At 35.4% G+C, this 12,723-nt stretch overlaps 3 protein-coding genes across 9 annotated transcripts; 1 reads left to right on the top strand and 2 right to left on the bottom strand.

Moving 5' to 3' along the window:
* Positions 1-307: 307 nt before the first annotated feature.
* On the bottom strand, positions 308-3,305 carry LOC145970255 (uncharacterized). Of its 4 annotated transcripts, none has more exons than XM_083096834.1 (3): positions 3,115-3,305; positions 2,661-2,859; positions 308-2,443 (listed from the first exon to the last, which is right to left on the bottom strand). In XM_083096834.1, the coding sequence occupies exons 1-3, from the start codon at positions 3,288-3,290 to the stop codon at positions 470-472; spliced, it is 2,349 nt and encodes a 782-aa protein (XP_082952960.1). In that variant the 5' UTR covers positions 3,291-3,305; the 3' UTR covers positions 308-469. The 4 variants fall into 4 exon arrangements, with proteins under 4 accessions (XP_082952960.1, XP_082952961.1, XP_082952962.1 ...); XM_083096835.1 differs by having other exon boundaries at positions 308-2,434; XM_083096836.1 differs by having other exon boundaries at positions 3,087-3,270.
* Positions 3,306-4,066: 761 nt separating this feature from the next.
* Positions 4,067-7,229, top strand: LOC145970632 (uncharacterized). The gene is made up of 4 exons (XM_083097504.1): positions 4,067-4,085; positions 4,140-4,314; positions 4,570-4,774; positions 4,993-7,229. The coding sequence occupies exons 1-4, from the start codon at positions 4,067-4,069 to the stop codon at positions 6,964-6,966; spliced, it is 2,373 nt and encodes a 790-aa protein (XP_082953630.1). The 3' UTR covers positions 6,967-7,229.
* A 1,855-nt stretch (positions 7,230-9,084) lies between these two features.
* On the bottom strand, positions 9,085-12,072 carry LOC145971052 (uncharacterized). 4 transcript variants are annotated; one of them, XM_083098300.1, is made up of 3 exons: positions 11,892-12,072; positions 11,438-11,636; positions 9,085-11,220 (listed from the first exon to the last, which is right to left on the bottom strand). In XM_083098300.1, exons 1-3 carry the CDS (start codon positions 12,065-12,067, stop codon positions 9,247-9,249), a joined length of 2,349 nt encoding a protein of 782 aa, XP_082954426.1. In that variant the 5' UTR covers positions 12,068-12,072; the 3' UTR covers positions 9,085-9,246. The 4 variants fall into 4 exon arrangements, with proteins under 4 accessions (XP_082954426.1, XP_082954427.1, XP_082954428.1 ...); XM_083098301.1 differs by having other exon boundaries at positions 9,085-11,211; XM_083098302.1 differs by having other exon boundaries at positions 11,864-12,060.
* Positions 12,073-12,723: the final 651 nt, after the last annotated feature.

Genomic DNA, 12,723 nt, shown 5'->3' with positions numbered 1-12,723 from the left:
ACTCGGCTGTGATTGGTCAGTTTCTTAAGGCTTAAAGCTTAAATTATCTATTGTAGATCGGGATTAATTCTCAGCACCATCATCTTTGATAAAATAATTCTTTTTTACTTTTATATATTATTATATAACTGAAAAAATTTATTTGAAAGCTAGGCAACTCAATGAAAAGCTGTAAACTGCAGCCTGCAGCCTCATTTGACCTCATCAGTACAGCACATTTCATTGGTTGTCTAATGCTGCAGTAATTACTTCTTATGAGACCTTATTTTTAATTTTTTAGCAAAATATTTTATTATTAATAAAAATATACAAAGACCTCTTTATTTTATCAACTAACTGTAATGAAATATAACTAAGAAATTACAAGAAAAAAATAAAAACTTATTTGTTTACACGTGACTCTGTCAGAGAAGAATGCGAGAATACTTATTTGTTACTTATTAAACACAAACAAAGCCAATGCACGATATCATTTGACAACAGTAGCGGTATCAGCTTTAGTAGCCTCTGTAGAAGTACTTTCCAGAAATTTTGCTTTATCTACATCAGTAGTGTTCACTAAGTATCGCATAGTCACATTTGACTTTATCTTAAAACACAAACCAACATAAATTTTTGTTTTAACATGTTTATACTCCTCCTTGTCAAAAACCTTGAAATACTGTTTATCAATAATTTGTTTAAGAGCATCTTGTGATCTTTCTGTTTCATTTGCCTTGCAATATTTCCATTCAAATATGGCTCCAACTGTTTTAAGAATTACAAGCATGTCAAATTCGTGTTTTCTTCCTCGCTTTTCCTTGGAGATTTTTTGACAGACCGCTCTGTTAGCTTGTGCACTGAAAATTGTACTATTATATGCCAAATAAAAAAGAATGCGATGTAACTCTGACTCATTACATGGAATTGCCGCACTGTCTGAAAAGAGGCCTGAAACTGCATTAACGAGTTTACGAAATGGTTTTTCTTTACTTTTTTCAGTTTCCTCTTCATCATTTGCCATTAATAGCAAATTCCTCAGTGATTGTATGTATTTTTCTATATTTTCAGGCTCGAGTTTATACTTCTTACAAAACATCCTTTGACTGTAACATTTACGTTCGATTACGCTCTTTATCTCCCAATTTGGTATCTTCAGACTTACAATGTTCGCATTCTTTTCAACTGCATTCAACAAACCATCATCCCACAAAAGCTGTAAGAAGAAATTCACTTGCGAGGTATCTAATTTATTCGGTGAATCAGAGATTGTCTTTTTCAGTTCCAAAATATTATCAACTGTTGGCTCAGCTAGTTCTATTTGAATGTTCTCATCTTCAAGAAGTTTCTCGATTGGCTTTTGTATCTCAGATTTCACAAACAAGTTTCCCAAAATATCCACAAAGCCTTTCCTGACCCAATAGCTATCGAACATTTTTCTCTTTTCTGTAACACTATTTTGCAAATAATTTATGACAGACCAGCTATTGTAAATTCTTGTTTCTTCACTATTTAATATTTGGTATCCATCGTACCACTTTTCGACACCATCAGAATCCTTCACTGCTTGAAATTCACTTTTCTCAAATAGACTATCTACTTCCTGTGCTGTAAATCCATATAATCCAGAAAAATTATGTTTTTGCAAGAATAGAACATTACAATGATTGCGTAATTTCCAGGAAAATACTCCAGATAAACGAACACAGGAATTAAGTAATGCACGTGCCACAATTTTTTGATCCTTTAAGCTTGCCGACATCAGATTGCTAATACAATTTATCAGGTATCGCAGGAGTTTATCATCCATGTTCTCCCTAATAGCTGTCATAATGGGCGCGTCGGTCTCGTCTATGAGAATAACAACTTTTTTGTTGAAGTGAGAATACAAGATTTCAGACAAGAATCGCAATCCGTCCTCTACATCAGATTGGGATAGTTCTTTCAGCCTATTACGGTTATAATAGTTCAGAAATATTTCGATATCTTGTATTTTCTTATCTTTAAAACTGCAAGAACCATCAGCAACTATATCAAGAAGGTAAGAATGCCGCTGGAATGCCCGACAAAGAGCTATCTTCAGCGATTCTAAAATGTCTCCCTTTGTTTCACCTCCTACATCTTTAAGACTCATAAATATCACGGGGTACTGACCACAATGTTCCTTAACGAACTCTGGATGCTCAAAACCTAGCTGCAAATTCATAAACAGCTTGTAATTATCACCATCTTCTGGATTTGAAATTGGCTTTGCATCTTCATTTACTGTTATCTTCAAAAAGTTCTCGAGCATATTCATAAATGTAGTTTTTCCGAAACGGCTCGGGGCTGTTATCCGAATCACAGATGCTCCATATTCAAAGAAACTTTTTATATACTTGCTCTTATCCACAAATGTAAGTTTTGTTTTGACGATCTTAAAATCCGTTGTAGAGAGATCAGCTATATCTGATTCCTTTGGTATCTGTAAACAAAATCAGATAGGCCCCATTAATTTTGCTAATCACACTCAAGATATGCATGAAATATATACCAGCAGTAAAGAGAAGAAGGTCGCAATACCAACAGAACGTGCGAAAGCGCAAGCGAGTACAGATGCAGCCATAGCAGAAAACATGCAAAGAAGGCGAAAAAGAAATTACTTTAGCATATGTCGATCAATAAATTTAACTAATTCTTACCTTGTGGAAGTTGCCTGGCTTATTCTTTGTTCCGTATTTTGTATGATCGACATCACAATTGATAGAGAATTCAGGTACAGTAACACTTCCAATTTTAGCATCGTTAGTTTTAGGTTTGTCATCATCCCTGTTGACAGATCCATCCTCCGTATTCATTCTTCGTCTTTGTCTTTTTTTGTCTGGTTCACCCATAAATTGTCTATAACAGAGATATTACCAATGAATAAATAAATTAATAAACATTAATGGCATTATAGCGAATTTTATTGAATTAATACATATAATAAGTATATTGTAAGGGGATGAAAGATAGCTGCGGTTTCCGAGATAGAAACCACGCCGTCAGGTAATGGGCGAGCCGGGAGGGGAATGCCTGATGATAGAGATTTCGGGATAAATAAATACAATAAATGACCCGGAGAATACCGAGATAGAGAACGCTCGGCCAGTTTACCGATGGCTACAGGCCAAACTCGCGACGAGAACAACAATACTGTCCGAGGAACGACCACAATCATAAGGCTTAGATCGGGAAAAATGCGCAATAGCCACCACGTGCAAAGTAACGGCCTCGTGCTCACTGTACGACGACCGGAAAAAAGACTCTCGCCGGTAGTCGTGGTCGCTCATCTCGGGTCGCGCCAAAAACTCTCACAGCCAATCGTCTTGCGCCACGTCAATCACCGTGGCGCACTAGCGCCATCGCAACCGCACGTCAGGGCATCGATCATGTAATTTTGAGCGAAATTTTTCACTTTTCACTTTTTACTCAATGATTTCACGTGAATTTTTCACGAATCACTTTGCGATTATATAGCTAAATGAAAAGTGAAATAGCGTATATATACGCTCAATTTATTTTAATTAATTATAAATAAACTATTATTTCCTAAACTATGAGAATCTATTCCTAAATGTGCCCAAACGATTCCCAAGCGATTGGTTTAATAGATAATAGGGAATATCAAATTTGTCTGCTAACTATGTATGATCGTTTCAGAGAGAGCATCTTTTTTTTTACATAACCAATTTTTCTTCAACTAATTTAAAGTGTCATATATAAGTGCAATTATGGATTGCGAATAAAAAAATGTTCATTATACGGAAACGGAACGGACGCTCCTTGCTCAATTAATTTCAGAAGAAAAAGTAATTGAAAATAAAAAAACAGGAGCAGCAGATTTGAAACAATATTTACATACATATATTTACATATTTACACTAGTAATATTAGTAATTTTGTAATCTATAGGTTTTAGTCTCCCCCTTTGGTAATTTCACTTTTCATTTAGCTATATAATCGCAAAGTGATTCGTGAAAAATTCACGTGAAATCATTGAGTAAAAAGTGAAAAGTGAAAAATTTCGCTCAAAATTACATGATCGATGCCCTGACGTGCGGTTGCGATGGCGCTAGTGCGCCACGGTCAGTGACGTGGCGCAAGACGATTGGCTGTGAGAGTGTTTGGCGCGACCCGAGATGAGCGACCACGACTACCGGCGAGAGTCTTTTTCCGGCCGTCGTACAGTGAGCACGAGGCCGTTACTTTGCACGTGGTGGCTATTGCGCATTTTTCCCGATCTAAGCCTTATGATTGTGGTCGTTCCTCGGACAGTATTGTTGTTCTCGTCGCGAGTTTGGCCTGTAGCCATCGGTAAACTGGCCGAGCGTTCTCTATCTCGGTATTCTCCGGGTCATTTATTGTATTTATTTATCCCGAAATCTCTATCATCAGGCATTCCCCTCCTGGCTCGCCCATTACCTGACGGCGTGGTTTCTATCTCGGAAACCGCAGCTATCTTTCATCCCCTTACAATATACTTATTATATGTATTAATTCAATAAAATTCGCTATAATGCCATTAATGTTTATTAATTTATTTATTCATTGGTAATATCTCTGTTATAGACAATTTATGGGTGAACCAGACAAAAAAAGACAAAGACGAAGAATGAATACGGAGGATGGATCTGTCAACAGGGATGATGACAAACCTAAAACTAACGATGCTAAAATTGGAAGTGTTACTGTACCTGAATTCTCTATCAATTGTGATGTCGATCATACGGAAACAAAATACGGAACAAAGAATAAGCCAGGCAACTTCCACAAGGTAAGAATTAGTTAAATTTATTGATCGACATATGCTAAAGTAATTTCTTTTTCGCCTTCTTTGCATGTTTTTCTGCTATGGCTGCATCTGTACTCGCTTGCGCTTTCGCACGTTCTGTTGGTATTGCGACCTTCTTCTCTTTACTGCTGGTATATATTTCATGCATATCTTGAGTGTGATTAGCAAAATTAATGGGGCCTATCTGATTTTGTTTACAGATACCAAAGGAATCAGATATAGCTGATCTCTCTACAACGGATTTTAAGATCGTCAAAACAAAACTTACATTTGTGGATAAGAGCAAGTATATAAAAAGTTTCTTTGAATATGGAGCATCTGTGATTCGGATAACAGCCCCGAGCCGTTTCGGAAAAACTACATTTATGAATATGCTCGAGAACTTTTTGAAGATAACAGTAAATGAAGATGCAAAGCCAATTTCAAATCCAGAAGATGGTGATAATTACAAGCTGTTTATGAATTTGCAGCTAGGTTTTGAGCATCCAGAGTTCGTTAAGGAACATTGTGGTCAGTACCCCGTGATATTTATGAGTCTTAAAGATGTAGGAGGTGAAACAAAGGGAGACATTTTAGAATCACTGAAGGAAGCTCTTTGTCAAGCATTCCAGCAGCATTCTTACCTTCTTGAAAAAGCTGCTGATGGTTCTTGCAGTTTTAAAGATAAGAAAATACAAGATATCGAAATATTTCTGAACTATTATAACCATAATAGACTGAAAGAACTGTCCCAAACTAATGTACAATACGGATTGCGATTCTTGTCTGAAATATTGTATTCTCACTTCAACAAAAAAGTTGTTATTCTCATAGACGAGACCGACGCGCCCATTATGAAAGCTGTTACAGAGAACATGGATGATAAACTCCTGCGATACCTGTTAAATTCTATTAGCCATCTGATGTCAGCAAGCTTAAAGGATCAAACAATTGTGGCGCATGCATTACTTAATTCCTCTGTTCGTTTATCTGGAGCATTTTCCTGGGAATTACGCAATCATGGTAATGTTCTATTCTTGCAAGAAGATGATTTTTCTGGAGTATATGGATTTACAGTACAGGAAGTAGATAGTCTATTTGAGAAAAGTGAATTTCAAGCAGTGAAGGATTCTGATGGTGTCGAAAAGTGGTACGATGGATACCAAATATTAAATAGTGAAGAAACAAGAATTTACAATAGCTGGTCTGTCATAAATTATTTGCAAAATAGTGTTAGAGAAAAAAGAAAAATGTTTGATAGCTATTGGGCCAGGTCAGGCTTTGTGGATATTTTAGGAAACTTGTTTGTGAAATCTCAGATACAAAAGCCAATCGAGAAACTTCTTGAAGATGAGAACATTCAAATAGAACTAGCTGAGCCAACAGTTGATAATATTTTGGAACTGAAAAAGACAATCTGTGATTCACAGAATGAATTAGAAACCTCGCAAGTGAATTACTTCTTACAGCTTCTGTGGGATAATGGTTTGTTGAATGCAGTTGAAAAGAATGCGCACATTGTAAGTCTGAAGATACCAAATTGGGAGATAAAGAGCGTAATCGAACGTAAATGTTACAGTGAATCGATGTTTAGTACAAAGTATAAACTCGAGCCTAAAAATATAGAAAAATACATACAAGCACTGGGGAATTTGCTATTAATGGCAAATGATGAAGAGGAAACTGAGAAAAGTAAAGAAAGACCATTTCGTGAACTCGTTAATGCAGTTTCAGCCCTCTTTTCAGACGGTGCGACAATTCCATATAATGAGTCAGAGTTACATCATATTCTTTTTTATTTGGCATATAATAGTACAATTTTCAGTGCACAAGCTAACAGAGCAGTCTGTCAAAAGATCTCCAAGGAAAAGCGAGGAAGAAAACATGAATTTGACATGCTTATAATTCTTAGAACAGTTGGAGCCATATTTGAATGGAAATATTGCAAAGAAAATGAAACAGAAAGATCACAAGATGCTCTTAAACAAATTATTGATAAACAGTATTTCAAGGTTTTTGACAAGGAGGAGTATAAACATGTTAAAACAAAAATTTATGTTGGTTTGTGTTTTAAAATAAAGTCAAATGTGACTATGCGATACTTAGTGAACACTACTGATGTAAATGAAGCAAAATTTCTCGAAAGTACTTCTACAGAGGCTACTAAAGCTAATACCGCTACTGTTGTCAAATGATATCGTGCATTGGCTTTGTTTGTGTTTAATAAGTAACAAATAAGTATTATCGCATTCTTCTCTGACAGTGTCACGTGTAAGCAAATAAGTTTTTATTTTTTTCTTGTAATTTCTCAGTTATATTTCATTACAGTTAGTTGATAAAATAAAGAGGTCTTTGTATATTTTTATTAATAATAAAATATTTTGCTAAAAAATTGAAAATAAGGTCTCATAAGAAGTAATTGCTGCGGCATTAAAACAAAATAAATCGTTGTAAATAATAGGTGCTTTCCATTTACATCAAAACTCAGATAAATCTCACTTTTGTCTTTCTTCAACATTCATGTTAAAGAAAGACAGAAGTGAGATTTATCTGAGTTTTGATGTAAATGGAAAGCACCTTATATATATGTATAATCATTGTAATAATATATATTAGACGACCAATGAAATGTGCTGTACTGATGAGGTCAAATGAGAGTGCAGTTTACAGCTTTTCATTGAGTTGCCTAGCTTTCAAATAAATTTTTTTAAAGATATAATAATATATAAAAGTAAAAAAAAATAATTTTATCAAAGATGGTGCAGAGAATTATGAATTTAATATACATTAAAAGCCTCCGTTAAATGCTAAGTCCCAATCTATAACGGGTAATTTAAGCCTTAAGAAATTGACCAATCACAGTCGAGTATTCTCTTCATACTTGACTGTGATTGGTCAATCTCTTAAGGCTTAAATTGCCTATTGTAGACCTGGCCTAAGGTTCCGCCCATATAGTCAGTTATGCGGCGTCTACAATGAAATTTTAAGAAGACTAATAAGGGCCGGTTTTTCAATAACAGCTTAAACTAAAGTTTAATAAAACGATCCTTGATCCGTAAACATAGTTTTATTAAAGTTTAATGAAACGTTTCTTGATCCTTAAACTTAGTTTTATATACTATTCGTTTTTCCATTGTACAATGAGGATAGATTAATTAAACCTTAGTTAAACTTCTGTTAGCAACTGATCACATGCACGAACTCGATGTGCAGCAAATATAACCTCAAAATAAGTCTATACCACGGTCTTACATACATTCGTATTAAGTTAGCCGGAAATTTTTCAGCCAACCAAAAATCTCCTTATGGAATCGTTTGTATTTCGTATGAAGATGTTTGAAGTGTGATTAAAAACGTTTGTGAGTAATTAGAATAATTATAAAAAATTAATCATTTTTACAGTATGTAGTTAGCCAACATAACTAAATATTAAAAATTCTCCTTATGAATCGTTTGTATTTCGTATGAAGAGTTTTGAAGTATAATTAAAAAGGTTTGTGAGTCATTCGTTTAATTTTAATTAAATTTTTTTATATTGTGAAGTTAGCCGGAAGCTATATAAAATGGACGCCGTCCTGTGATTGGTCGATTTGCTTATGGTAAATACTAAAATTTTCTCATGTGTACTGACTTTAAGTGTAAGCAAAACGAGCAAATTTATCTCTTTTGTAACTTTTAATCCATGACTAATTTATTATTAATTCCGCATAATCGCATAATATATCATGGATCGTGGATAAGCGTAGATAATTGAAATATGTTTGAAAGACGAAATGTCTTTACGTTACGATTTCTTCTGTGCGTTGACTGAAGTTTAATTTTACGTACGGAGTTAAATTTACGATCTATACTTAACGTAACGTAATGCGATACGGAACACCTTGTGCGGAGGTCCTAAGTCTCCTCAAAATCTCATTGTAGACGACGCATAAGGCCGGGTTTACAGTAGGTAATTTAAGCTTAAGCCTTAAGAGGTTGATCAACCACAGTCAAGTATGAAGAGAATACTCGGCTGTGATTGGTCAGTTTCTTAAGGCTTAAAGCTTAAATTATCTATTGTAGATCGGGATTAATTCTCAGCACCATCATCTTTGATAAAATAATTCTTTTTTACTTTTATATATTATTATATAACTGAAAAAATTTATTTGAAAGCTAGGCAACTCAATGAAAAGCTGTAAACTGCAGCCTGCAGCCTCATTTGACCTCATCAGTACAGCACATTTCATTGGTTGTCTAATGCTGCAGTAATTACTTCTTATGAGACCTTATTTTTAATTTTTTAGCAAAATATTTTATTATTAATAAAAATATACAAAGACCTCTTTATTTTATCAACTAACTGTAATGAAATATAACTAAGAAATTACAAGAAAAAAATAAAAACTTATTTGTTTACACGTGACTCTGTCAGAGAAGAATGCGAGAATACTTATTTGTTACTTATTAAACACAAACAAAGCCAATGCACGATATCATTTGACAACAGTAGCGGTATCAGCTTTAGTAGCCTCTGTAGAAGTACTTTCCAGAAATTTTGCTTTATCTACATCAGTAGTGTTCACTAAGTATCGCATAGTCACATTTGACTTTATCTTAAAACACAAACCAACATAAATTTTTGTTTTAACATGTTTATACTCCTCCTTGTCAAAAACCTTGAAATACTGTTTATCAATAATTTGTTTAAGAGCATCTTGTGATCTTTCTGTTTCATTTGCCTTGCAATATTTCCATTCAAATATGGCTCCAACTGTTTTAAGAATTACAAGCATGTCAAATTCGTGTTTTCTTCCTCGCTTTTCCTTGGAGATTTTTTGACAGACCGCTCTGTTAGCTTGTGCACTGAAAATTGTACTATTATATGCCAAATAAAAAAGAATGCGATGTAACTCTGACTCATTACATGGAATTGCCGCACTGTCTGAAAAGAGGCCTGAAACTGCATTAACGAGTTTACGAAATGGTTTTTCTTTACTTTTTTCAGTTTCCTCTTCATCATTTGCCATTAATAGCAAATTCCTCAGTGATTGTATGTATTTTTCTATATTTTCAGGCTCGAGTTTATACTTCTTACAAAACATCCTTTGACTGTAACATTTACGTTCGATTACGCTCTTTATCTCCCAATTTGGTATCTTCAGACTTACAATGTTCGCATTCTTTTCAACTGCATTCAACAAACCATCATCCCACAAAAGCTGTAAGAAGAAATTCACTTGCGAGGTATCTAATTTATTCGGTGAATCAGAGATTGTCTTTTTCAGTTCCAAAATATTATCAACTGTTGGCTCAGCTAGTTCTATTTCAATGTTCTCATCTTCAAGAAGTTTCTCGATTGGCTTTTGTATCTCAGATTTCACAAACAAGTTTCCCAAAATATCCACAAAGCCTTTCCTGGCCCAATAGCTATCGAACATTTTTCTCTTTTCTGTAACACTATTTTGCAAATAATTTATGACAGACCAGCTACTGTAAATTCTTGTTTCTTCACTATTTAATATTTGGTATCCATCATACCACTCTTTGACACCATCAGAATCTTTCACTGCTTGAAATTCACTTTTCTCAAATAGACTATCTACTTCCTGTGCTGTAAATCCATATAATCCAGAAAAATTATGTTTTTGCAAGAATAGAACATTACAATGATTGCGTAATTTCCAGGAAAATACTCCAGATAAACGAACACAGGAATTAAGTAATGCACGCGCCACAATTTTTTGATCCTTTAAGCTTGCCGACATCAGATTGCTAATACAATTTATCAGGTATCGCAGGAGTTTATCATCCATGTTCTCCCTAATAGCTGTCATAATGGGCGCGTCGGTCTCGTCTATGAGAATAACAACTTTTTTGTTGAAGTGAGAATACAAGATTTCAGACAAGAATCGCAATCCGTATTGTACATTAGTTTGGGACAGTTCTTTCAGTCTATTATGGTTATAATAGTTCAAAAATACTTCGATATCTTGTATTTTCTTATCTTTAAAACTGCAAGAACCATCAGCAGCTATATCAAGAAGGTAAGAATGCTGCCGGAATGCCCGACAAAGAGCTTCCTTCAGCGATTCTAAAATGTCTCCCTTTGTTTCTCCTCCTACATCTTTAAGACTCATAAATATCACGGGGTACTGACCACAATGTTCCTTAACGAACTCTGGATGCTCAAAACCTAGCTGCAAATTCATAAACAGCTTGTAATTATCACCATCTTCTGGATTTGAAATTGGCTTTGCATCTTCATTTACTGTTATCTTCAAAAAGTTCTCGAGCATATTCATAAATGTGGATTTTCCGAAACGGCTCGGGGCTGTTATACGAATCACAGATGCTCCACATTTAAAGAAACTTTTTATATACTTGCTCTTATCCACAAATGTAAGTTTTGATTTGACGATCTTAAAATCCATTGTAGAGAGATCAGCTATATCTGATTCCTTCGGTAACTGTAAACAAAATCAGATAGGCCCCATTAATTTTGCTAATCACACTCAAGATATGCATGAAATATATACCGGCAGTCAAGAGAAGAAGGTCGCAATACCAACAGAACGTGCGAAAGCGCAAGCGAGTACAGATGCAGCCATAGCAGAAAACATGCAAAAAAGGCGAAAAAAAAATTACTTCAGCATATGCCGGTTAATAAATTTAACTAATTCTTACCTCGTCGAAGTTCCCTGGCTTATTCTTTGTTCCGTATTTTGTATGATCGACACCACAATTGATAGAGAATTCAGGTACAGTAACACTTCCAATTTTGGCATCGTTACTTTCAGGTTTGTCATCATTCCTGTTGACAGATCCATCCTCCGTATTCATTCTTCGTCTTTGTCTTTTTTTGTCTGGTTCATCCATAAATTGTCTATAACAGAGATATTACCAATGAATAAATAAATTAATAAACATTAATGGCATTATAGCGAATTTTATTGAATTAATACATATAATAAGTATATTGTAAGGGGATGAAAGATAGCTGCGGTTTCCGAGATAGAAACCACGCCGTCAGGTAATGGGCGAGCCGGGAGGGGAATGCCTGATGATAGAGATTTCGGGATAAATAAATACAATAAATGACCCGGAGAATACCGAGATAGAGAACGCTCGGCCAGTTTACCGATGGCTACAGGCCAAACTCGCGACGAGAACAACAATACTGTCCGAGGAACGACCACAATCATAAGGCTTAGACCGGGAAAAATGCGCAATAGCCACCACGTGCAAAGTAACGGCCTCGTGCTCACTGTACGACGACCGGAAAAAAGACTCTCGCCGGTAGTCGTGGTCGCTCATCTTGGGTCGCGCCAAAAACTCTCACAGCCAATCGTCTTGCGCCACGTCACTCACCGTGGCGCACTAGCGCCATCGCAACCGCACGTCAGGGCATCGATCATGTAATTTTGAGCGGAATTTTTCACTTTTCACTTTTTACTCAATGATTTCACGTGAATTTTTCACGAATCACTTTGCGATTGTATAGCAAAATGAAAAGTGAAATTACCAAAGGGGGAGACTAAAACCTATAGATTACAAAATTACTAATATTCACGGTCTTACATACAGGGGGCCTATTACGGTTTTTGAAACGAAGTGAAAATAACAAAAGTGAGAAAATTTACTAGAGTATCTACAGTGACACCTCCCCCACCACCGGAGTTTCCAGACCTGTATGTAAGACCGTGATAAAAATACATGTATTTTTATTCGAAAGTTAAGCTAATATGGGATATATAACCTTTCGGGAATTATCGGATATGCGACGGAAACACCCGAAGGTTGCTTTTGGAAAGAGACAGAGCTATACACCCCCCTTTCCGCAAATTTCACACCGCCCCGGCTCTAGACTCCATCCATATCTTCTTAGGTCCATGTTACTGATGATGTTTATTGACGTTATGCAAGACGGTTTGTTGCTTGTGTTAAATCTGAGTAAGAGCTTGTTTTTTCAT

This window comes from Camponotus vicinus, unplaced genomic scaffold, assembly GCF_025532165.1.
Source record: "Camponotus vicinus isolate PSW18456_S1 unplaced genomic scaffold, iyCamVici1.0 SCAF_4, whole genome shotgun sequence".
Taxonomy (NCBI): Eukaryota; Metazoa; Arthropoda; class Insecta; order Hymenoptera; family Formicidae; genus Camponotus; species Camponotus vicinus.
The sequence above is the reverse complement of the archived record's forward strand: the minus strand, read 5'-3'. Positions and strand labels throughout refer to the sequence as shown.

Excerpts from the sequence above, each read along its gene's own strand:
- LOC145970255 (XM_083096834.1), bottom strand. The coding sequence starts at position 3,290 with ATGAGCGACCACGACTACCGGCGAGAGTCTTTTTTCCGGTCGTCGTAC. Across the intron at positions 2,860-3,114 it reads AGTTTGGCCTGTAGCCATCG|ACAATTTATGGGTGAACCAG; the intron begins GTAAACTGGCCG and ends TCTCTGTTATAG. Across the intron at positions 2,444-2,660 it reads AGCCAGGCAACTTCCACAAG|ATACCAAAGGAATCAGATAT; the intron begins GTAAGAATTAGT and ends TTTTGTTTACAG.
- LOC145970632 (XM_083097504.1), top strand. Across the intron at positions 4,315-4,569 it reads AGTTTGGCCTGTAGCCATCG|ACAATTTATGGGTGAACCAG; the intron begins GTAAACTGGCCG and ends TCTCTGTTATAG. Across the intron at positions 4,775-4,992 it reads AGCCAGGCAACTTCCACAAG|ATACCAAAGGAATCAGATAT; the intron begins GTAAGAATTAGT and ends TTTTGTTTACAG.
- LOC145971052 (XM_083098300.1), bottom strand. The coding sequence starts at position 12,067 with ATGAGCGACCACGACTACCGGCGAGAGTCTTTTTTCCGGTCGTCGTAC. Across the intron at positions 11,637-11,891 it reads AGTTTGGCCTGTAGCCATCG|ACAATTTATGGATGAACCAG; the intron begins GTAAACTGGCCG and ends TCTCTGTTATAG. Across the intron at positions 11,221-11,437 it reads AGCCAGGGAACTTCGACGAG|TTACCGAAGGAATCAGATAT; the intron begins GTAAGAATTAGT and ends TTTTGTTTACAG.